Source organism: Antechinus flavipes, chromosome 4 (assembly GCF_016432865.1).
Source record: "Antechinus flavipes isolate AdamAnt ecotype Samford, QLD, Australia chromosome 4, AdamAnt_v2, whole genome shotgun sequence".
NCBI classification, from domain to species: Eukaryota; Metazoa; Chordata; class Mammalia; order Dasyuromorphia; family Dasyuridae; genus Antechinus; species Antechinus flavipes.
Window position 1 is genome coordinate 187,842,062 of NC_067401.1, and position 25,854 is coordinate 187,867,915.

At 35.3% G+C, this 25,854-nt stretch overlaps 1 protein-coding gene and 1 pseudogene across 1 annotated transcript; one reads left to right on the plus strand and one right to left on the minus strand.

Annotated features, from left to right (window-relative positions):
- Positions 1 to 1,043: 1,043 nt before the first annotated feature.
- ZKSCAN1 (zinc finger with KRAB and SCAN domains 1) lies at positions 1,044 to 21,776 on the minus strand. Its single transcript, XM_051996056.1, has 6 exons — positions 21,656 to 21,776; positions 14,424 to 14,939; positions 13,977 to 14,124; positions 12,861 to 12,949; positions 12,453 to 12,579; positions 1,044 to 10,283 (listed from the first exon to the last, which is right to left on the minus strand). Exons 2-6 carry the CDS (start codon positions 14,847 to 14,849, stop codon positions 9,394 to 9,396), a joined length of 1,680 nt encoding a protein of 559 aa, XP_051852016.1. The 5' UTR covers positions 14,850 to 14,939; positions 21,656 to 21,776; the 3' UTR covers positions 1,044 to 9,393.
- On the plus strand, positions 4,652 to 5,067 carry LOC127561004 (40S ribosomal protein S15-like; annotated as a pseudogene).
- Positions 21,777 to 25,854: the final 4,078 nt, after the last annotated feature.

The window sequence follows — 25,854 nt, forward strand, 5'->3', positions numbered from 1 at the left end:
GGATATGTGTATGTTGCAACTATTCAAAGAGACCTACTCAAACCAGCTTTTAAACATCACTTTCATCCCAACTGTCCTATGCAGGAAATAGCACTTGTGATTAGATTGAAGTGAGAATAAAGGGCAAGGTAGAGAGAACAGGAGTCAGGACCTTATTCTGCATATATACATACACAAAGTTTTGATCCCACCTATGATTATAATTTTTGAGGAAGTTTCATGTGCATTCCATGCAGATTAGCACCTATTAGGCAATTCAGAATTGTCTATATTTCTATACAACACATATAATGAACATCTATTTAACATTCCTTATATATTTACGATAGCAATAACTTAGTAGCATAGTTAATGCTACACCCTCCCCCCAAATAATGCACCCAAATACACACTATTATAGCTATCTATATAGTGCCTTAAGGCTTGCAAAATACCTTTAAAATATTACATTTTAACATTGCACTTTTTTTTTTTTTTAAAGATATGCTTTACTTTTATTCTCTACATTCTTGAGAACTAAAAGGAGCCTTCTTCAAGGATGGTGAAATTGTAGTCTTGAGAAGTGAGTTAGCCAGATCATTAAAAAAATTTATTATAACAATGAAGTTAATATTGAGTGGGGCAAAGAATGTAGAGAAAACTGACTTCTACTTCTTTAAAAACAAAAAAATTTAAGCGAAAATTTAAGTCTGAGAAATTTTCAAATTATTTGAAACAATATAGCAAAAAATGGAAAAGTTTCATAAACTGACTACAAGATAGTAAGAATGTAACTATTGATCCAAAATCAAGAGCATTCCTAGAATGGGATAAATGAAACCATTCTACTGAGATTAATCAATTCTGCAATTTTCAGTTAAAATGTTTTTGTTTTTGTTTTTGTTTGGTATTTTTGGTGGAGAGGGTACATGGGTAAAATTATTTTTAATAATTTTATATTTGGGTGAGAATATAGTGTTTATCTTCTACAGACTATTCTCATTTTCATTCTATGAGAACATTTTTATGAATGAGCATGGAGTCAGAAAGCAAACTGTCCAAAATGTTATCTAGAGGTCGAATATTTATTACATTTGACTGACTAGTACCCAAGTAACATAAAAAGGAGAGATACAATCCTTATAATCTTCATCCACAATCTTACCATCATATTTAATTTTTAAAAATAAGAAGAATCTTTCCTTCCCAACACAGATTAGTTACAAATCATAATCTTATCAGAGTTACTCCATGGAGAAGTAATTATTAGTACTCAATCATGCAGATTTAAAGAAACTCAACATTGGTGAATTAAATATGTAGAAAGTACATATCAAGCACCTGTATTCTTTAGATCCTACTGCAGCTTCTTCTGTAAATTAATGTCTTTCTTACTTTGGATTTAGTCTAAATTGCAAAACTGGGGATTGAAAAAGCAGAAAAAATTTTATCTAAGAGTAAAAACTAAGACAAATCTTCAAATAACCACATAAATCAATATATTAGACTTCCCATTATTGACTAAGCTAAAAGTGTGTATATGTCTAAAATTAAAAAATAAACTTATTTTTAAAATAATTACTGAATCTTACCTTCCCACCCCAATCATCACACACATATGAAAACCAAAAATTTTAACTCACCCATCCTCTTTTCCCTCTCCCTCACCCTACTTTTTGTTTTGCAAACACTACTAACTGCAAAAGATTATACCAAACATTTTAGCTTTTGCCAGTATAAAGATCAACATATTAAAAACATCTGGCTGCCTGTAACTAACTAGGGCAGAAGGCAAATTAAATGTTTAAATTTAAAAATGCTTACATATATTCTTTCATCTGCTCCCAAATGCCATTGAATTTTATTTCAGTTCTCTCCTTAATACCCTCCCCTCCCCCCTTCCCCACCCCAAGTAAAATCAGCATGCAGGGCTGTTGGTTCTCAGGTAGATTTCCATCCTTGTGAAAGATGGTAAACTGGAGCTGTACCAGCTGCCTAGCTGTATTCTTCTCGATTTAATGGTGATTGAAGCTCAGAATAGAGAATCCACACAAGGGTAAAAATACATGTTTTCAATCATTCATAAAATCCTTTCCCTCTGAATGTGTCTTCAGTTTTATTCCTCTAAAGAATTATACGCAGTTAAGTAATTATAGAAAGAAAAAAAAAGTTCTATCTAGAGATCAATGAATGTTATCAGTGATATAATAACCAATATAGGGGCAAATTTCTCAAAAAATCATGAAGATTTTGTGGAGTTGCAACAGATAATCTACAATTTCATTCTTTACTGGAAAACAAATGGAAAAGCTTAAGTTCATCTATTCTAATACCTTCATTTTACAGAAGAAACCCAAATTAAGCAATTTGCCCAAGGTCATACAATGAACTCAACATGTGGATGTTTGATGCTGAAGGGAAAAAAAATAGATTAAACAGACTTGCTTTAAATAATTTTAAAACTTGCTGTGAGCTGAAAAATTTGTAAATTTAATTGAAAAAATGTACTTTGATAAATTTATCGTATAAATAATTTGATAAATTGTTTTCAGACATTGCAGGAAATTATCAAATAATTGCTTTGAAATATTTAGTTGACATATTTTCTATAGTTATTTCTTGGAAAAAATTTGTCAGATTAAAACACATAATAACTAAGCTGAGTTATAAATCAGAAGCCACCCAGAGATCTTGGATATAAAGATCCTTTACACAACCTATTCTGCTTAAAACAAAAACTGGTACACATCAAAATATGGTTGCTCCCAGCAAAGGCAAAGAATGATGAAAAATTTAAATTTGTACTTTGTTTTATAAACCGATTCTCTTTTAAGTTTGCCTAGGGACAAAGAGCTTATTTGAGACTGACTGCTGTAAAAAGATGATTAATCCCAAATTTATTAAGTAAACAACCAGCAAAAATGAAAATAAAACTTACACACCTAACCCTTCCCCCATATTCTTTTCCTCTTTATTTCCAATATGCAATATTCTCAGTATGTCCATAAAGAAACCTTGCAAAATGACTTTTGAAGCCTTCTCTAAAAGTCTGATGGCAGCTGCATGAGGATTATGTTTTAATCTAAGATTCTTTAAGCAGAAATATGAAATTGTTGGACTTTTATAATTTCTCTAATACTTCCTGATATTTCTCACCTTTCCCCAGCAAGTCATCAAAAGACACACTTCATCCACTGGTAGTTAAAAATCTGACCTCTGCTGAGACATAGAGAAATTCCGCCTATTTAATTACCAGTCATATCTGGCTATTTAATAGACCTTTATCAGTCTCCCTAACTTGACTGACAACAAATACTATTAAGCTCTTGCTTATTTTAGCTTCTTTACTTCCATGGAGGGGCAGCTAGATGGCATAGTCGATAAAGTGCCAGGCCTGAACTCAGGAACACTCATGTAAGAGTTCAAATCTGGTCTTGGACATTTACTAGCTGTGTGACCCTGGGCAAACTCTGTTTGCCTCAGTTCCTCATCTGTAAAATAAGTTGAAGAAGGAAATGGCAAACCACTTTAGTATTCAAGAAAACTCCACATGGGATCATAAAAGAATCGAAAAATAACTCAACAAAAACTGCTCCCACTGAGTGTCATGTCTTATTGTCTACAATCACATCAATTTTTTCTTCACTGCTCCAAACCTCTGCTGTTAAAATTTTGGGGAACAAGAATTAAACAAAACAAAAAAACCCCAAAAACTATACAGATCTTGACCCCATGGGGCTAACAGAAGAATGATACAAAACAGATCCTAACATTATGGTTACAAGTAATATACAGAAAACACTCAACATTTGTAACTTTTAAAAGTTCTACATTGTTATATCCTCATGGTCTCATTCTTTCTCTTAGTGATTGTTTAAAGTTTGAAGTTTCTAAAATCACTAAGACGCTTTTGGAAAGTAAATGCTTCAGATCAGTTATCTCAAATTTCAGCTATGTGTTTGTTTCACCTTTGTAGTATTGTTTGCTACTACCAGTAGATCTTTTGCTCCAAAGCCTTATTTAATCCAATTAAATCTATCATTCCAAAGGAAAAAAAAGACTGCATTAAGAAAATATATGTAGGGTCCAGAAGCAACTTTCTTTCAAGCATCTATTTTAAGTTTTCTAAAGGTGGCTTACTGTTGACTGCTATTATCTTTGGATGAAATTGTTTTCTATTAAAGAAAGATACAAACTTAAAAGACTAATAAGACTGTTTAGGTTTAGCATTAGTATCAGGGCTCAGATGCCTGCCACATTTTTCACAATTATATGGTTTCTCTCTCCAGAAGAAATTATCTTATGTAAGATAAGGCATCAATTATCCAAGACCCATCTCAAATTCCTCTATGTCAGAATATATTAATATAACATGTTCCTTTATCAAAATATTTAAGTTCACTAAATATCTAAATGTTTTTCCTGGATTCTAGCTTTCTGCCAGACTGGAGACAAATCACAATTTCAGAATACTAGCAAATTGAATATTTTCTTTTCCTTCTTCCTAGCAGAACTGGTGCAAAACATAAAATAAAATCTTTTGAAGAATTTCATGGGGTCAACTATAAACAGGACCTTAATTATATAGTGCTGTAATGTGATAATTGACTGTTTAGACAGTTACTCCAAAATAACATTTGGGGAAAGCAATTTTTTCCTGACAGTAGACAAGATGACAAAAGTGGAGCAAAAGAAGGAAACCTTTTCAAAGTTCACCTACCACAGTATAGACCTGGATAAGTTGCTGGACATATTTTATGAACAACTCATACAGTTGTATAGCTCTTGATAGCACCAGTGATTCAACTAGGGTCTGTGGCACAAACAGCATTCCATCCTGAAATACCTGAGGAAGGCCGACAAAGAGACACTTTCCATGGAAAGCCCAAGATAATGAAGGTACACCTTTGACATATGATTATCCTGCCCAAGATGGTGGGAAGTATGGTGGATGTCTAACATGGCAAGTCTTTCAGTCAGGCCCGAGATGATCAGATACTATTTGGGAGAATTTTCTAACACCTACAAGCTTGTAGCCAGCTGGGTACTGGAGCCACTTACTCAATCAATTTCATCCTTCTCAACTAATCCAGATCCTAACAATAAGAAGGAAAAAGTACTTAAAAAAACAAACCAAAACCAAAAAACCCAAAACCAAATTAACACTTTGGTGCTGAAGAAGAGTCCTCCAGTCTTTTAACAACACCATTACATATATGATATCTGATGAACAAATGTCCTAAGACACTGCTTCAGACAGTGGCTAAGGTCAGCAATACCTTTAGAAAAAGTATCTCTCCCCGTGGCTCTTCTCCCATTTAATGAGTTTTGTTCTATCTGGGGCAACTGCTAAGCCAGTAGGACAAACCCAATTTAGTGAGAAGTCTCAACAAAATGGGAATCAACTGGTCTCAATTATAATAGTACTTATTTTTAAAGACGAGGATATGGCTATGAGCCAAAAAAAAAAAAAAACCAAACAGCGTTGAGAATTTTAAAAGTCCTTTCTATACTGTCCATGCTGGAAATCTGTTCTGATTAGTATCCAGCTGAAATTTCTGATTAATTTGTTACTGTTCTTGTATAGCCCTTAGAATACAGGATGATGCAGTCTTTGCTCAAAAGAAGCAATGTCAAACTTTCTGAATTATCAGTTTGGTCTGTTAACTCTAGTTGCCTATCTTCATAGTTACATTGTACTTAGGAGTTCTGCTTCAATAGATTCTCAAAGTATCTCTTCTCCCCTTTTGTTGAGTCCTTGACTTCAGTTATTCTATAAAATCATCACCTATGTATTCTGTTCTTAGGTGTCCAACTCAGCTGTGTTTAAGCATTACTTTTGTACTATTACAATTGGAGATATTCATGGACTTGATTAATGATAATCTGAGCTTGCTAAATTTAGCTTGGGACAAGATTGCTCACAGATGTCATTAATAACTTGGGCTCAAGAAATTCTAGCACAACAGGTGTTAGAAAAGCTCTACATTAATTCAATTTATTTGATGTGGAATTTGGTACTATATTAGTGCCTGATCTTCAGCCTCTCATAAATACTTGCTGTCTTTTTCAATTTAGTTTCCAACTTCTTGGTTGCATTCAATGAATTCTTGACAACGTAGTCTTGTAGAATTCAGGATTAGTTTTCTTTAGTTTCTTGAACTAATATTATCATTGAACATCATGTGTAAGGTTTCCATGCTATAGACTTGTACATCTTGACAAGTGTTATGCAGATTATGTGAAGCAGTCCGTTTACATGTTGTTTTCCATGTCAAATTAAAGGATCACATTAATAAATAGCTCTACATTTTCCTGATGACTTTTTCTATAACTTATGATGAAAGTCTTGATTTATTGATATGGAAATATCTGCTAGTGTTGTATTCCATATTTGTATTCTGAACTAACAATGAGCTTAATAACTTCATTCTTCTAAAAGATGGAAGAACAGTTAAAGAACTCTTAAAAGAAATCTGGCAATAAAGTAAGTTGAAGGTTGCTGAAGCAGAAGTAGGATCTTTATAAGGAAATGACTATTCTATTTTAGAATTTGTAACAAATCCTAAATACATAAACAATTCCAGTGAGGAAAAGAAGAAGGAGTGATTTAAAGAGAATGATGTGGATGCAAAGCAACAAATTAATTTTTCGAAAGGACATGTATAGAAGATAGAACCAAAAGGAGATGCAAGATATTAACATTCTTATAAGAACAGTATTAAGAATCCTAAAGTTTAGAATGAGCTGAAATTGATGAATGCTAAAGACCAAAAAAAAAAAAAGTTTTGGGTTTTTGGTTTAGTAGAATGAGAAGAGGGACCATAATGGGGACCATGATAAGGCAACTACAGAGATGATAAAGAGAAGGCAGATTTAATTGATATTGTTTCTGTCTTCTTGCCTAAGAACAATCTTTGTACCAGAAATAATATCTCAAAACATTGTTAATAGAAAGTTAAAAACCAAAATGAGACAGTGAAAACACCTAGGTACTCTTGTTGAATTTATGTCACTAGATCTAGATAACCTACAACCTGAGATATTAAAAGAGCTAGAGCTGGGCCATTTTTAGTTATTTCTAAAAGAACACAAAAAGCAGATTTACTCATATTTTCTGGAAGGAAAGAAAAAGAGGAGAGGGAAGGAAATCTGAAAAATATAGGTTGGTGAACTAACCTATTCCTGGCAAAATTCTATCATATAATCTAAAAAAGAGGTAATGATCACAAAGTAGCCATGACTCCACCAAGAATAGGTCATACCAAACATACTATTATTAAGGTGGTTTTGCTTACTTGTTTTAAGAAACATACTAAACTGTTACAAGCATAAAACACTAGAGTTTATCTAGACAAGCAAAACATATGACAAATCCTCTCAAGGTAACCTTGTGAAGATGTAAAGTTGTAAAATAATTAATGGTGGTAAGATGAATTCAGAACTGGTCGAATGACCAGACCTAAAGAACTGGTCATTGTTCAAGAAAGAAAATCTCTAGAAATGTCCCAAAGATCCATTCTTAGCCTTGTGTTATTTTACTTTTATTTTCAGTGACCTGAATAAAGAGTAAAGGTGGTATATTTGTCAAATTTATAAATGCCACAAAACTGAGAGTTAGCTCTCATGGTGGTAACAATCAGGTTCCAACAAAATATTTCTACAAAGCTATTATGATGAATCAAATATGTTAAGGAAAGGAACTGGAGCTGCTGGTGACTAATTTGCTCTGGCAATACAGGTTAATAATGGCTCTGGAACTTAATAGTTTTAGAGAACTACCTAGAGCATTGAGACGTTAAGTAACTTGCCCATACAACTAATATGTGTCAGAAGAAGGACTTGAATCTAGATATTTCTGGCTGAGGTCAACTTTCTCCTATCCATTGTATCACACTGCCTCTCATAAATCTATTAAGAAATTTATTAGACATAAGTCTTACAATTGGGTTAAAAAATTATCTTGACAAACACAAAGTTAATAAAAATAGTAGTTTGAAAAAGATCTTGGGTTGTAGAAAACTGAAAGCTAAATATGATGGGTAGTGTAACACAGACCAAGTTGATATACTCTCAGGCATCAGTGAATGACAGTGGTCATACTTAACCAACCACATCTGGAGGGCACCCAATTGGCTATGTTGTTCAGGAAGCTAACATGGGAAAATTCTGCTAGAATCTTATCAGTGACAATAACCAAAGAAAGCCAAAGTCAAGTGCTTCACTTAACTTTTTAAAGGTGATGACATATTTTAAATATATATTTAAATAATGATGTCTATGAAGTCTTCTGGCACTTAGCCAACATTTTATATATTTTAAGTAGGCATTTAAACAATGCTTTTCCTTCTATGCTTAATGAGCTCAGGGAGAATAGCAGTCTATAGAGTTTTAGAATTTTTACAGCAATAATTGGTGGTTTCTGCATTAGTTAGGCTATGCTGTAGTACTTTAGCAGGGCTCCAGCTTCAGTATGGGAGTCCTGTTAAGAAGTCAGTGAGCACTTATTAAACAAGGAACACAATAATGTCATCACACAATAATTCCCCCATCAGGTCTTACTAAGGCTATTAGGTAGGAGATTAGTTCCTTAGAATCTTGTTGGGGAGATAAGATTTACTACATTCAGGAGACAATTAAAAGACAGTGTACAATCAAAAGCTAAATTGTATGAGACTATAGGAATACTATAGCACTAAGAATTCGGAAAACGGAGAAGTATTATCATTTATAGAATTTCTCTGTGATGAGGATGGAGTCAACTATACTCCTATGGGGAACTAAGAGTCGAGTCATATATGCTCTTCAGGAAGAGATAGAAGTCTTTGGTTTGATTTTGATCTGCATAGCCTTAGATCTCTTCAGCTTTGGCATCCCACCTTTGATAACTTATGTTTTAGTTTTAGCAGCATGTCCCAGCCCAGGATTCTATAAGTATCCTTCTTTGGGTCATGATGTACAAAAATGATGTTGGGCAATCATTGCTTGCTTTGCAGGAAAAAAAAAGTCTCTCAGTTCAAGCCAATTAATCAGTAAGTATCCTTTAAGCACTTACTATGTGCTAGGCACTGGGGATACAAATCTCAAGGTTGGTGGTTTTCAGCAATTACACTGGTGGTTGCAGACAGGGATCCTTTATTTAAACAGGTTTGACCAGCTTCTTCTCAGTGTCCTCATTCCCAAAAAGTCTGATGTTTATTTTAACATATGCAGATATTCTTAAGTAATATCTATCTGACTAAATTTTCTTGCAGAGGGTTTTGTTGGAGAAATAAATACTCATAGCTTAAACTGACAAAGGCAGGACTGCTCTGATATATTTTTTAAGTGTGATTTGATTATATATTAGAGGCCAAATATTTTTCCCATGGGCACACATCTTTGAAATTATGGAAGTTAATGGGAAATTTCACTTTATACACAGCTTTTCAGGAATGCACCAAATGCATCTAGTGAGGTGGAGCTGTAATCAGAGGCTCTCTCTCTGTTATGAATTCTATGATGTAGGGTAAGAGTTGAGCTCCGGGTGAAGGCTTTCCCACACTTATTACACTTATATGGTTTTTCTCTGGTATGAATTCTCCGATGAAGAATAAGGTATGAATTTCGGTTGAAAGCTTTACCACATTCATTACATTCATAGGGCTTCTCTCCAGTGTGGATTCTTTGATGTTTTGTAAGATCTGAGCTTTGACTAAAAGCTTTGCCACATTCATTACATTCATAAGGTTTTTCTCCAGAATGGATTCTCTGATGTAGTATAAGATTTGAGCTATGACTAAAAGCTTTCCCACACTCATTACATTCATGAGGTTTCTCTCCAGTATGGATTCTCTGATGAAGAATGAGATTTGAGTTAAGACTGAAGGCTTTCCCACACTCATTACATTCATAGGGCTTCTCTCCAGTGTGAATTATCCGATGTCGAATAAGACTGGAACTCCTTGTAAAGCATTTGCCACATTCATCACATTTATGGGACTTTGTTCCTGTAGGAACTTCTTCCTGTGTAACAAGATTTGAACTCAGACTGAAACTTCTTCCCAATCCTTTGCCTTTCTCTCGATGCCCTCTCTCCCCTGTGGGTGGTTTCTTGTCCTTGACTGTCACCTGTCTAAATCCTGTCTTTTCTAGTTTCAGTTTCTCTTCTAAGTTTTTCTGTTGTCTTTCTAATCTGCTTTCCTGTTCACATGTTTCTCCAAATTCCCTTTGGAAACTTTCAGTTATTTTCCCATGAGATCCTGTTGCTTCCGAAATATCTTCCTTTGAAGTAGACTCTTCACTGGTTGTTCTACTTCCACAACCTGACAAACAGAAAATACAAATATTACCTATTTAAAAATTGATGAAGCACTCAATAATCAAATAATGCTGTTTATTAGAAGAACATGGCCACATCTTCAAATTGGCTTCACAAGGAAGCAAATGACAAGGCATAAGGAGGCAAAGGGACATTAAGTAGAAGTAATTTCTAAAGGTGCTAAAGGGAAAGTTAAGTCAATGAAGACGAGCTGCATAGATAATAAAAGAAGGTAAGATGGATAGATAGAAGGAACAGTCAGAAAGATAGACTGGGTGAAAAAAACAGGTATCTCATTTTTTCATTAGAGTGAGAGGAACATAGCCCATTAGGCAAAACCTGTGTGTAGAAGGGAAGAGAGATGGCTAGAAGAAAGGGATGTTAATATGGAAAAAGTGGGAATAAAAGTAATGAATAGGAAGTTAGGAGCTGGAATAATGAAAAAGATAAGAGTAAGCTGAAACTATTATGGCCATATTACATATTACAATACTAATTCCTAGAGTTAATATACAAGCACTATATATGTACATACATATATATGTATAAATACACAAATGTTATACACACTTATACATTTATTTACATACACATAGCTATATAAACTCATTTGCTTAAACAACATTCTATTTTGTTTAATCAAAAGTAATAATGTATATGCAATACTTTGTAAGCATAATGTAGAGCAAAGGGCAAACAGATTATTAAGTCTTGAAGTCTTACCTTTCAATAAAGTAATAAGGTAACATAAGAAAACAAAGATACTCATGAGCATGGTTTAACAATAGTTCAGTTTAGCAATAAATATATCACTAGGAATATTTTTACTTCTTATACTTTGCTCTAAAGCTTCTAAATAGCTATATTTGGCTTTAAGCCAAAATTAGTTGTTTATGATCTTAATAAAAATGTCTGTTTTTATAGGAAAAGTAAAAATAGATCATTTCTTACATCACTGATCTTCAGTTATACAGTAGGCAGCTAGGTGGCACAAAGGACTTTTGACCATTGGCACTGGAATAAAGACTACTGGAGTTCAAATCCAGTCTCAGACACTAGTAACTGTGTGACCCTGAGCACCTTACTCTTAGTTTTCTCAACTGTAAAATGGAGGTACATCAAATATGATAGGTACTTAATTCTTGTTTTCTTCTAGAAGCATAAGTATTGGAACTAAGCAACCCTAAACAGATATGATCACCAAGTAGCAACTCATTTTCAGGTATAGTGCTTAGAATAAGTTATCTCAGAAATTTAATTCAGTGACCAAAATATCATAAAGGCCAAACCAAGTGAACAGAAACTTAATCCTATTTTTACTTGCTCCTTTTCCCTGCTTCCATCTCTTTCTACTATGGGAGTGGGAATCTTAAATGTTTGCTTTCACTGCATGGTATTTCTTTGAGGTATTACCTTGTGGGAACATAAAACAATGTAGAAAATTAATTGTAAATATTTTAAATAAACTAACATTTTCTGTTGGTCTGGTAAAACATTTTAACTGTAAAGACTGTAGGAAAGGTGTAATACGAGAGGAATCTGACCAAGTGCCTTTAAATTTTTTCTCTGGACCCATAGCTTTTGGTAGGTAATGACATAAGGTTTGGAAATTCCAGGCAAAGAAAAGGAAATGAGGTATGTCTGTGGAATTATATGGCACTTTTCTAGAAAACTCTTCAGTGGGAGTGAAAGGCAATAGAAAGGAATTAATTAGTTGAATACATGTTGAAATGAGAAAATCTTTTAAAAAGTTAGTGACATGCTCTCAGGAGACTACCTGATGTATTTTGGGTCAAAAGGATAATTAATTTATCTGCTTGTTTCCTGTTAAGAGACAAAGAAAGGTTAGTAATGGTATTCACAATATAAAACTAGGGAAGGGTCAACTCTACATCACTGGAAGGATGAAAAAGATAAGGACACAAAAATACTAGGAAAATACTCTTTTCTCATCTTTACAGAGTGGTCTTAAACAGCATGAACAAATGCTTTTGTGACTTCAAAATGGGGAATTGAAATATCCTGCTTCTGAATGTGAATTCAAATGTGCTCATCTATGAATAAGCTCCTTTGGTCATTTTTCTGCTGAACACAAACACCACAACTAACAAATGAGAAGGCAAAGAAATCTTATCGGACAGTAATCTCCCTTTACACCTTCATTACTTCTTACCCTGAAAAAACATGTTCCCATAATTCTCCTGTTTATTGTCTCTACAGAGGTTCTTCCGAGCCAGGTTTTGACATCCCCATTCTTCCAGGATAAGAGACACAGCCATGTCCTCGATTTTTACCAAAGCCTGAAACAAAATAAGAGTCCCATCTCAGTTTTCATACTTAGTACAAATCTATAGAGTGCAGTCAGAGTAATTAAGATGAAGAGAAATCACAAATACCATAAAGGATCCTAAATGGATATGGGCTTTTGGATGGGAAAAAAGGAGAAAAAGCAATTAAGACATAGGAAGCTAGCCTAATCTGAGTAGGAAATGAGAATAGTAGGTAGGATCTATGGAAAAACTCCCAAAATAATAGAGAGGGGAAAAAAGTCTTAGTGAAGACAGAGGAGCCCATAACTCACCTGAGAATCTGCTGTGAATAGTGCAGAGGTCACGGCCTGGTCTCTAGGACTCCTCTCATGTGAAACAGGAACATGAGAAGCAGGGTAAGCTGAAGGAGAAAGGAACTGTGAGATCAGTTCTGTCTTAAAGCCTGCCTTGAATATAGAATACAAGATGACCCTATCCCACTACTTTTAACCTCCTCTCCTAACCTACAGTTAAGTATAATAACTCAAAAAAATGTAGAAAAGATATGATTTCTACCTATTTAATCCTTAAGTTTTAGGCAGTAAAATTCCAAAAAGGGATTAAAGGCATTTTAGACCTGGAACAGACTTGAAAAATAAACTAGTCCAAAAACCTCATTTTAAACAAGGACTGCGGCTCAGAAAAGTTAAAATGATTTGCCCCAAGTGTTATGACTCCCAATTGTTCTTTTACTGTCACAGGCTACTCTTGATTTCCAAGTCACAACTTTGAATCCACATGTTGGATCTAACCCTTGGCTCAAATTCATCCAGGTCAAGAACCAGAGGAGTTTTTTTTAATAATTGGGAAAATAAAAAGTGACTTTTTAAAATGTCTAAGTAGTAATACTCTAAAAGGAAAGATCACAAGAAAGAATGTTACTAAAGTCTATGTATTTGACTCTCCAATTTTATCTCTGTCTACCTGTCTGGCTTCCACTCTTATTGAATGTTAAACATTGAGAAATTTGGATAGAATTGGGATAATTTATTACAAAATGTGATAAGAACACAATGCAGCAATAGACATTAGTGATGATTTGGTCATCTATATACTATATGGTTATACAATTGCACTATGCATAAAAAAATAAAAATTCAAAATAGAAGAATAACTTTTGATGTTGGGGAAACATAAGCAGATCTTAAAAATTACTATAAAATTGAAAATGTTATAATTGTAAGGAGACTGGAAATAAGAAATAGAAAGTAAATCAGCAATAGAACTGAACCATTACAAAATTGAACACTTAAAGTATTGCACCTCAGTCTTGTGAATTCACCAAAACCAGTAACAATAACAATAAAAAAGGCATTACAGTTCAGGTCTTCTAATAACACTTTACAGTATAACCTCTATTTCCATAGGAACTAAATCTTGATCCTTACCATTCTGTTGTAAAAGACTTGGCTTTCTTGTTACATGTTTGATCTGAGGGGTTCGGTGCTGGAATTCAAAGCTTGAAGATCCATGTGCTGTTCCCAGTGGTACCATCTCCTGGGATAGCATTTCATGTCCATGCACATGGACTGGTACCTGAAGACAAGAAAATTGGGGCTTGTTAGGGAATTATGTGGTAATGAGATTTAAAACTTCACAGAAAAAGCAAGAACCATCCCCTCAAAATGCAGGACACAGAAATAGCAATAGATGTAAAAGTCAAGAAAACAGGAAAATAGGGGACACTTAGCATTCAACAAAGGAACTAGCTCAAATTTTAACTCGGTAAAATCTTTTAACAAGGCAACTTCCTATTCCAATGTCGAGCTGAATCCCCTTAGTCTCAAGGTTATTACCCTGCTCACCCAATATGTACTTCATTTCTTCTTTCCTACCTGCTGTCCTGACAAATCAAGCTCAAGATCCTCCAACAGTGTTACTGCTTCCTCTCCACAATCAGGACGGTACTCTTGCAACCAGGTCTGGATCTCTCTGGGCAAGACAGCCAAGAATTGCTCCAGCACCAATAGTTCCAGGATCTGTTCTTTTGTATTCATTTCTGGTCTTAGCCACTGATGGCAAAGTTCTCGTAGACGACCAAGAGCCTCCCGGGGACCAGAAGTATCCTGGTAGCAGAACTGTCTGAAGCGTTGGCGGAAAATCTCTGGATCAGAAGGGCTATTACTTCTTTGCAGGCTAGAATCTTGGCCCCAGAGGTGTTCCTCTTCATCTTCTTCTTCCACCTTTACTATCACAAGTCCTTCTTTATCTTGTATAGCCTGAGGGGTCATGACTGCAGCGTCTCTTGATTCTGCAGTCATAATTCAGGTTCAGAGTTTCCCCTCACTCTGATGGAATCTGTGAGGTAGACTGACACTGAAGATATTGGAAGTTTTTTTTCTGCACTGCTCCTGAATTACAAAAAATTCTTATTAAAAAAAAAGAGTAAAATGATTTATGTTTCTAGGACACCCAATATTTGTCCATCTTCACCAAGGGAATATACTAAGGGTAACAATTTTGATTAATTAAACTAGCAAACAACTGTGACATTAATATTTAATTTTATTTCTTTAGGTTTGTCCCAATTACATTTACCTGTGACAGGCTAGAAGACCTGTCTCATAGCCAAGACAAATTGGAAATCAAAACTTGAGACTAGACAAGGCACTAAGCTATCTGAGTGTTCCCAGGTAACTTTCTAACCTCTAAATTGCAAAATTGTAGCAGATCTGCATTAGTAGAGGGAGCTTCCCAATGGAGAATTCCTTACACCAATTAAATCACCAGTTTAGTTTCTACCCCCATCCCCTCTCCCCACTCCTCCCCTCCCTGCCTCCCCGAGCAAATTTTTCCTACAGTTTCTGCTGCCAATAAATGAGAAACAGTGCATTCTTTATGTGGACTCATTGTCTGTGCAAAACAGATATGAACATGCTTTAATCTGAGGTCCATGACATATGAAAAAACTGAAGCATTTATTAAAACATTTAAATCACTAACAATATACTCAAAAAGAATATATCTCTATATTTAAAGAAACATGAAAAATGTACCTTTCTCACTAAAATTAATACCAGAGTTGATAAGAATGTTCTTTTGTAACTTATCCTACTTTTAATTTAGCTCTACATTTCTTTCAAAGATTTTATATATATATATATACACACATACATACATATATATATATTTCTAGGCTTTAGGTCAGCCAACAAAACTCCTTAAAACAGCAATCTATAACTATGGGCATGACTATGCTAGGCTGCAATCTGCTAAGTACCATAATTTCCTATAAGGTTTAGCTTCCTTTTTCTCCCTCAAATTTTCTCTTTGATTTCTTTTCAAAGACAAAAGCAAGAAGAGAGTGTTGAGAGATATAAAATCTCTTTATATAGATAATCTGAATCACAGTGGTCCCAATGAGCAAGGATTAATTTTTCACTCTCTACTTAAAAAGAGACTCCCCTCTCAAACTCCACCCACTGTTTGAAATTTTCTAGTTCTTCATCTTGATGTATGCCACCTTCTCTTATATGCTAATGATATTTTTTTTGATCCAGGATCAAATACTCAATTATGTTTGATTTACTCTTCTATCCATCTAACATCCTTTGTTCTTCTGGGATCAGTAAAGGTCTAAGGGAGCAAAATCAGGTGGATATTGTTGAAAAAGTTATTTTGAGAGATAAGAGAAGTCGGTTAAGAGATGATATAATTCCATTTTATCCTGTATTAGCCAATTTTTTTAAACCATGTGATGCATACAGCAGGATCAGCTGTCTCTTATCATACCTCCGTTCCCATGAACAATTTTATAAGTACAAAAGAAAACTCAAGAGGACTTTGAAAGTTTAAGGAAGGAAGTTCTTTCTCCTACCTGATAAACCAACAGTATAGTTTCTGAAGATTCAATGTAAATAACTATGCTAACTTTTTCCCCTCAATAACAAGTGATAAGAATCCACTTTAAAATAATAAGTACCTTTACCCAGTTTAAGAGATGTACCTGTTCAGACCAAACTGCTTAGGAAGAATTTTATCTTCTCTTTTGTTAATCTCTCAGACTGAGTAGCTTTGAAAAGGATATATTAATGTTATCTGCTGAATTATCAGACACATTTCTATCAATTACCGATGGGCTGAAATACACTGAAGTAAGATGTCTCTGACTCCTGCTAGTTTATTGGCATTAGCTAGAAAAGATAAGAAAATTCATGCAACTATAGCTACCATATTTTGCATGGTATCAAGGCCAGCAAATTCTTTCTTCACAATGTTTCTAAAATCTGTTTCTTTCTATCCCTTTGGGCCTTAAGACTATTCCTAAAACCTGAGATTTTCATCGTTTACTGTTAAAAATCCTTCAGTAGCTCCCATGGTTTAAAGCCCAAATTCCTTAACTTTGCATTCAAGATCCTCAACACATGAAAAATAATTTTGTTATTTTGTTAATTTTCACAAACTTATGTCAATTCTCCAGAATCCTGTCAAAATAATGTCTACTCACTCTTTTTTTGAACATAAGCCTTGCATTTCTTCCTTCATAAACATTTTGCTCATCCTTCAAAGCTAAGGTCAAGTCATTCCTTTTAGCCCACAATGATATTTTTTCTTGGAATTGTAACACTAATTATTTATTGTTGGAAAGTATTTTTGAAGCACAGCTGCACTTAGAAGAATCGGGCTCCAATCCTACCTCAAGATAATTTAATAGCTGTATATTCCTACAGCAAGTCATTTAAGTTCTGGGAATTGTTTCCTCATCTATAAAAAGAGGCTACTTCTAAATCTTTACCACTTCATATATCTAGGAAAAGTATTTTTTAAAATCTTTAACTATCACATACATGGGAGTTATTATTGAAAACGTTTAGTTATAAAACATTTTTTCTCTTTAAAACATATTTGTAATTTCATTCGTACATATATAGAAGTTTCAGTCTACCTCTGATTCAGAAGATCACCTACCCGTATCTCTACTGCGGCTCAGAGAAAAGATTCGGAGACTTGTCCAGAGTAATATTACCAGTGTTTAACATTAGTATCAGGCACTTCTCTATGCACTACTCCTTATGGCTGCTTTTTAAATTAATCCCAACCTTTTTTTTTTTTTTAAAAACCTTTTTAAAAGGTTATTTACTTTTCTTATCAACTTTATTTACTATGTTTTATTTCTCCAACTAGATTTTATGCTCAGGAAAAGGGTGGAATGGAAGGTAAGAAAGATTTCAAAATTAAATTAAAAAAAATGTTTTAAGAATCTATGCATCAAGTACTATATTGGTGATGGGGTAGAAAGACAGACAGATTCTACTTTCAATGAGTTTATAATCTAAAAAGACAAGAATGCACTTCTGTGCAAGGTAATAAACAGAAGGTATTTAAAGGAATACATCACTATTCTGATGGATGACAGGAAAACATAAGAACTGGTTCATGAAAGGAATGATTTTGACATGCAAGGAAATGGGGAGGAGGAGAGGTTGGAAGCATCAGTTCTAGGCATGGGAAACTACATGAGTAGAAATCTTTCAGCTAGGAAAGGAAAGGAATAAGAAACAGAGGAAAAAAGCAGTTTGCTGGAATATTGATTATGCAAAGAGATAGAGAGTAATATGAGATTAGGCTGTAGAGATAAACTGATGCCAGGCTCTCTGTATGGCTTTGAATGAGAGAACAAGGAGTTTGTATTTTATTTAAAAAGACAATAGGATTCCAGAAAAGGATATTTTGTGTAAGAATTAGTTCTGAAACAATGCTTTATTCTGATTACTTAATAGCCTAAAAGGATGAAATGGTTAGGTTTTACTTAAGAACAAAGAAAGGGAAATGGGCCTAAACCTGACAGGTTATAGTTAGAATAGTTAAGAAGGGGACAGAAAAGAGTTACTGAGATAGTCCTACTGATTAGATTCTAAATGAATACAATACTGGTCTGTGTTAGGAAAATCTGGGATCAAAATTTCCCACAGATATTTGTGTGAAATTTGGGCAAGTGTGCTTCAATTTTCTCATTAGTAAAACAGGATAATTAATGCCTATAGTATTTACTTCTCAAGGTTGTAAAGTGGCTGAAATTAAATAATGTATATCAAATGCTTCAAAGTTCTATAAATGTCATTTATCACAGGCTGCCTCCCCCCCTAATATTCCTCACCTTGGCATTTAAAGCTCTTTATAATCTGATTCTAGCTTACTTTTCCTAATAATTTAATATTATTCTCCATTATCCTGCTCATGCTTCTTGATTTGAAGCTTTTCCTGATCCTCTTAACCTATTACTGTGTTCCCCCCCTCCTCAAATTATTTTGTGTTTATCAGTTTATGGATTGATTATATGCTTTCTCCCTTTTCTTGTTCCCTCTTTCCCTTCTTTTTCTTCCCAAGTTCCTTGATGGATGATTGGGATCTTTCTTTTTTCCTTCCATTTTTATTTCTGAAAACCCAGTGCCTAACCACAATACTTTGCATAGAGTAGGCCTTAATACATATTTGTTAAATTGACTACAACGAAGTGAGGGTAAGCAACATTAAATGATGGAGAAATCCAATAGTTTGAGGACTTTAAAAAGGCCATTTTATTTGCTTACATGGATTTCATCAATGAACAGTTAGCTTAGAATAGTAGAAGCAGAAATAAGATTATAATGGATTGAGGACTGATGAGTTGTGGGGAAGGAAAAGCCAGGAAAATAGGCTATTCTAGAAATTTGGCAGTAAAAGCAAGGAGCAATTGAAAGACAGCTTCAGTAAGATACATATAAGATATATCTACCCCCCCCCCCACATGAATCTGATATCACAATCAGGCACTTACTATTTACTGATTGCTTCCTGATAATTTCCATAGGAAGAGAAGCAAAGTGGGTAGGGGGATAGGAAACTTTGATTTAAACTTTCTAGATAACTAACTTGATTCAAGTTTGATTTGGTTGAGTTGTAGAACAAGATGCCTAAACCTATTCCTTTTGGGAGAATATTTTAAATAAACATAAATTTCTGAAAAAATATATATGCACATATGCATTTTTAAATAAAAGTTCTTTTTTGTTTATTCCAAAAAATCATAAAAAAATTCCTGAAATACAATGACTTGGCATTTCACATCCAGAAGAATAATTGATGAAGCAATTAACCACATTTGCAAATTTGAAGATTTCACTATTTTTCAGTTCACTTATATTCAAATGAAAATGGAAGACAAGGGATATAGTAGGAAAGACAATGATTTAAGTGTCAGGAAACCAAACCATTCTAGTGCTTCAAGTTGGTGTGACCTTAGGCAATTCAATTCAAGAAATATTTATTAAGTGTCTACCAAGTCCCAAGCAGAGTCAGGTATTAAGGTCTACAAAGAAGAGTAAGAATGAATCTTTCCTCATAGAATTTACTATTTAGTGGGGATTTAACAAAATAAGCTTCAGTTTTCTCATCTGTAAAATGAAGATATGTAACTGAATATCCTGTAAGATCCCAAAGAACTCCTACATTCTATCATCTCAGATTCTCTCTAGCTGAGATTAGAAAACTAAGAAACCAACTTTCCCACTGCATTACATACAAATGACTTATTGACTTTAGAGCTAAACATTTCCGCTTGTGCCAGAAACCAATTCTAAAAAAGCCAGTTCTTTTACAAACAAGTACAGAAAATTCACAAAGTTTTAAGATTCATAAAGTCATTTTATCATGTTAGAAGGCAAAAGCTAAGATTTAACATGAAAGCTACAAACATTTAGACCCAAATCAAAATATGTTAGAACATAAAAAGAATATGGAAATCAAGAATAAGCTAAACCCTTATTAAATTTTGAAATATTCCCAAAGATTCAGAAACGTATTTGCCAATTTAACAGTCACAATAATTAAAGTGAAAGTAGTAACCAGCAGAAAACTTTTCAGGAGAGTGAATTGATCTTTTGTATGACAAAACTTTTTTTTCATAATTGGCTGGCAAACAGCAACTGTTCCCTGTTTAGGTTGCACTAAATTTTCCACAGATCAATTTGGCAAGTGTTCATAAACTACCTACTATCTGTCTGGACCACAATAAATGCTTGCTTTGGTCCCAATCCATGTAATAGCCACTTTCTAAGATGAAAGTATCTTATTGTATATTTGTGAGGGTGGAGGGAAGGAGGAGGAGCTCCAAGTCGGCCGAACTCTTCATAGTTCTATTCACAAAATAATACGTCTACAAAGGTCTTTGGGAAATCATGCAATTCAATTTCTTCATTTTACAGATGGAGAAACTGCGATCTAAAGAGTCCAAAATCACCCGTCCGAGCTTAGATGACTACTTAGAGTCAGCACCAGAGCTAGAATCCAGATTCCATCCTCTGGGATCTAGTGCTTTTTATGCAGCACCGCCCTTCAGAATACAAACAAAACATCCAACAGAGACAGACATCAGTTCAACCAACCCCTAGTCACTGAAACCTAAAAAACCTTCAAAAAAATCCCACAACACTCAAACACCAAATTACTCATTAAAATACAACACTGGGTTCCAAAAACTGAAACAAAAAGAACGGGATTGTACCTGACCTTCCCATTTCACCTCTTAAGCCCAAATCACAACGTAAAAGTAGCAGAAGTGGTTTAATTACCAGTTTTGATGTATGCCAATTCAAAATCAGAGAAAAGGCCCCAGATAAAAAACAGTTCAGACCAACTCCTTCGAAAGAAGGGTTATCTGCTTTTTACACCTCGGTATCCTCTCTTCCCCCGACTGCCGTCCCGTAGTCGTTCCTAAGGTTGCTACGGAATCCGGAAGCCTGAGCAGGAATGACAGCTAGGTCCCGAAAGACCCACCGAGAGAACCGCAGGTAATCTTGAGGCTGACACCGCCCCTCCTTCCCATCCCCCAACCCCAGCTCGGATTCCTGTCCAGAATCGGACAAGACGCCCCTCCCCTCTTTCCAATCTCAGTCCTGGATCTCTCCTTTAATGCTCTCTGTCCTGAAGGATAGCCTCGCTGTCTGGCAAGTGGCCTCTCCGCTCACTGGGCCCAGGCCCAGCTCGGGTGGACTCCGCGAGGTGCAGACTCTCCGCCCTGCTCCCGGGCCCACTCGGCCACAGCGTACTCCCACCCCATCCCCCCCCCGTTGGGCCCAGACTTACTCACCGCGGACCCAGGGGCAGCTCTGGGCACGGTGACAAGGGAAAGAGCGCTAAGCCCTGGAGATAAGAACTACAAGAGTAAGAAGGACAAGAGGCAAGGCCCTACAGACGCCTAGAAAGACACAATGAGTCACAAAGGGCGGAAGTAAGTTAAGAACTTAGCTTCCGGGGCGGAACAGGAGCTCTGAGGATTCTCTAGGAATTCTGGAGGTTTGCACGTCTCTTTGGTTCTTTGGTTTGCCTATTTTGTATCTATAAATTTTTGGCCTCTGGGGCACCTAAGCCGGATTTCGAAGGAAAGGAGTCTTTGTTAACAATGAACTAACTAACTGGCTACAAAATAAATCCTCAGATAACCAACTAACAATAATAACAAATCCAAGAGGCAACAACAGAAAGGGAAGTATTCCAGATAACTACAACATGCATAAATATTTGGGGATCAAATACCAAAGCAAGATTTGTATGGAGACAATTAGAAAGTGTTTAAAAAAAATTTTTTTTTTACCAGCTTTAAGACCAAGCATTTATTAAGCAATTACTGTGTTACAGGTGTTTTAGAAATATTATCTTATTTGATCCTCACAACCTGGTCGATGCTGTTATCATCCCCATTTTATACTTGAGGAAACTGAGGCAAACAGATGTTAAGATTCTTGCTAGGGTTCACCCAGCCAGTAAAATGTCATAAACCCAGTTTTTAACTAATTTTTCTGACTCCCTGCCTAGTATGCCCTTTAGCAGTCAATAAAATAAGAAATGAGAATGCTACCAAAGAATGAATTGTCATTGGATGCTGTCCCAAATAATATGGAGTATCAGACTTCTGTCCTTTTTAGTGTTAGTTACAGTTTATCAAAAACTTCTGACTAACCATTTCATAGTCTACAGAGAACATATATATATATATATGCAATATTAACGATAGTAGCTATGTTTGTCATAGTTAACAATAATTAATAGTGATATGGTATATTTTAAAAAGATGTGAATTTTGAAATCCTAATAGCACCTCAACCCCTATTTTAAACTCTTTGAATATAGGGATAAATTATTTCTGTTTTCCCTTTATATCCTCAAATATCTGGTACTATGCCTGTATGGTAGGCACTTAATGTTGAAATAAGTTTTCAGAAGAAGAAATATTTTAATCTTTTTAGGCCGTGAGCATTCTTTCCAACTCCAACTCCCATTCTCACAAACAAATATCATCCAGACTGAAGCTATACTTCTTACCTCAGGATTCTAGAGTTAACCCTTGAGATTGAAATGATTCTTTGCCTGTCAATAAAAACCTATTTAAAAAAAAAAATAAATAAAACATTAAAAAAAAAAAGAAATGATTCTTTGCTAATACTATTTTCTTGAGTCCTATTTCAAAATGCTGTGTCTCAGTTTCCCTAAATTGTTCTGACTCAGTTCCTTGAATTGTTCTGCCTCAATCCCCCTGGTGGCAACCCCTCCCCTTCCTGACTATTAGGACTGATATAACTTGGGGCTGCTACTCTAGGGTCACAAACTGTAAATGTTTAATCTCAGATAAGGGGGAGATCTATTTCAGACATCCTGGCTCCTAAGTCCTAAGTTATCAAGAATTTATGTTCCTCATCCCAACCTGTCAGAACCAGATTTATGGTCCACTCCTGGAAACCAATGCTCACTCTACTCCTTCCCCCTCCCCCCATCTTTGTGTCCCATGATCACTAGAGTCCTGTAAAAAATCATTGGAATCTCACATTCGATACTGAAAGCTTTGAGACTAAAGTCCCATTCAGTCTTCTGGGGTCAACATGGATCCTGTTTTGGCCCCAGACAATCTCTCCCTCTCAGAAATTTAAATAAAATATTTAAAACTCTCTAATCTCTATCTTGCTCAGTTTCTCTGGCATTAAAAAAATGTCAATTAACTATTTGTGTCATTTAGCAATTAAAATCAATTTTTTTTTCAGAAGGATATTTGCTGAGATGATATCACAAAAATCTATCTTCAACACCTACAGGCATACATTCCCCTATACAATCTTGCTCCCTGAGGAGCATGGGCTCAATATTTCATTTTTGGAGAAAAAGGATTTTATGAATTTATTTTTTACCTTCTTAAAATGTGTGTGCATATGTTAGCATTTATTATATCTCCCACTACCCATAAAACTCTCACAATAAATGTACATAGTCCAACAAAATAAATTCTAACTGTTGTCATGTCCAAACAAATATATCTTATTAAAGTCTTTATCTCTGTGGCGGGTAGATGTGATTCATTTTCAGTTCTCTGGACTCCAACTTTATGATTGCTCTAATAAAGAGAATTCAAAAAATATTTTTTCCTTTATAATGTTGTTGTTGTATAAATTGTTCTCTTATTTTTGCTCACTTCACTTTGTATCATATCATAGAGGTTTTCCCAGTTTCCTCAGAAACTTTACTCATTTCTTATGGCACAATAATATTTCATTACATTCATATAGCCATTACACAATAGGCACACATCCTTTTTTGGCGGGGGGGAGTGTCAGAATTCAAACTTTACTTAGCTTCTTTTTTTTAATTATAGTTTTTTATTGACAAAACATATGCATGGGTAATTTTTCAACATTGATCCATGTAAAAACTTCTGTTCCGATTTTTCCCTTCCTTCCCTCCACCCCCTCCCCTAGATGGCAGGTAGTCCCATACATGTTAAATATGTTAACGTAAATACAATATATATATACATATTTATACTGTTATCTTTCTGTAATGAGGTCTAGATATGGAGTACCTAAATGAAATTAGGGTTTAGTTGAGGTATAGTGGCAGGTTTGGGGTATGGGGAGTCGAACAGAGCTCCCCTGCTACCCCCTTGGATTCAGCACAAGGATACCACGGTAAATGAGGTCTAGTAGTGGTGCCACAATAAAAGCATTTATCGGCCTGAAAAGCTAGATTGATAAAAGAGGTTTATTATGGGGTTTAGAAGCAAGATTAAAACATATTTAAGGAAATAGGCGAAGATAGAGACAAGGAGGGTACCGGACAGAAGGTCCAGTGGACAGAGGGTCCAGTGGACAGAGGGTCCTGACATGGCAAGCATGTTTGGGACCTCTGCAAAGAGGGGGTCCCAGCGTGGCCCTTTTATAATGGGAGATTTAGCTAGAGGGGTTTGTGGGTGTAGCCCAGAGTTGGCTCAGATCCAGATGGGGGCTGGGACAGGTTCGATCTTTTATTGGAATTCAAAGGGACCAGGATTTGTGAATCAAAAGGTAATTACATTAACTGGAGGGGAGAGGGGTGGAAGGATTGGGAATCAGAAAGATAGGAATCTTAAAGGGTCTACATCAGCTGTACAAGAATTTAGAAGGATTTAGAAAGAAGGTAAAAATAACCTGGGAAGAAAAACAAAAATGCAAGCAAACAATAACAGAAAAGTGTAAATGCTATGTTATGGTCCACACTCATTTCCCAGTATTCTTTTGCTGGATGTAGCTGGTTCTGTTCATTACTGATCAATTGGAACTGATTTGGATCCCCTCATTGTTGAAGAGGCCCACTTCCATCAAACTGATCCTCGTATAGTATTGTTGTTGAAGTCTATAATGATCTCCTGGTTCTGCTCATTTCACTCAGCATCAGTTTATGTAGTTCTCTCCGAGCCTCTCTGAATTCATCCTGCTGGGGTAGACATCTCCTCAATAGCTACTAAGAAAAGTAGCTCTCTTTCTATGTGGAGTGTAGGCTAAGTAATAGAAGAATTATTAGATCAAAGGCTATGTTCAGGTGAGGGGGAAAAAATAAGCATTTAAATAGCTACCTACTTTGCCTCAATTGTTCTCTAGTTTTAAAAATCACTTGTTGAAGATTTTAGCTTAAAAAGGCCAGACTCCCGTTGTGTTCAGGACCATCTTGATGTAATAGGACTCTGTGTGTATTCCCCGCCCCCCCCAGGCCGATCATTTTTGGGGGTGGGGTCTGAGTTAGAAAAACCCAGAATTTCAGCCCTTCCAGGGAAAATCCCTAAAATTCTCCCACCTGTACCTCAATCTCTCCCCACTCTCCCACTTGGTTTGTGTGAAACTCCTACCTTCAGTTGATCGGAAATTAGTCTGGCCTGGGAAACAATCATTTGAAAATTAGTCCCTCAAATTGCTCTCTAGCTACAGGCCATAGAAAACTAAATAAAATCAAAACTCTGTACCTCAATCTTTGCTAATTTTCTAATCAGGA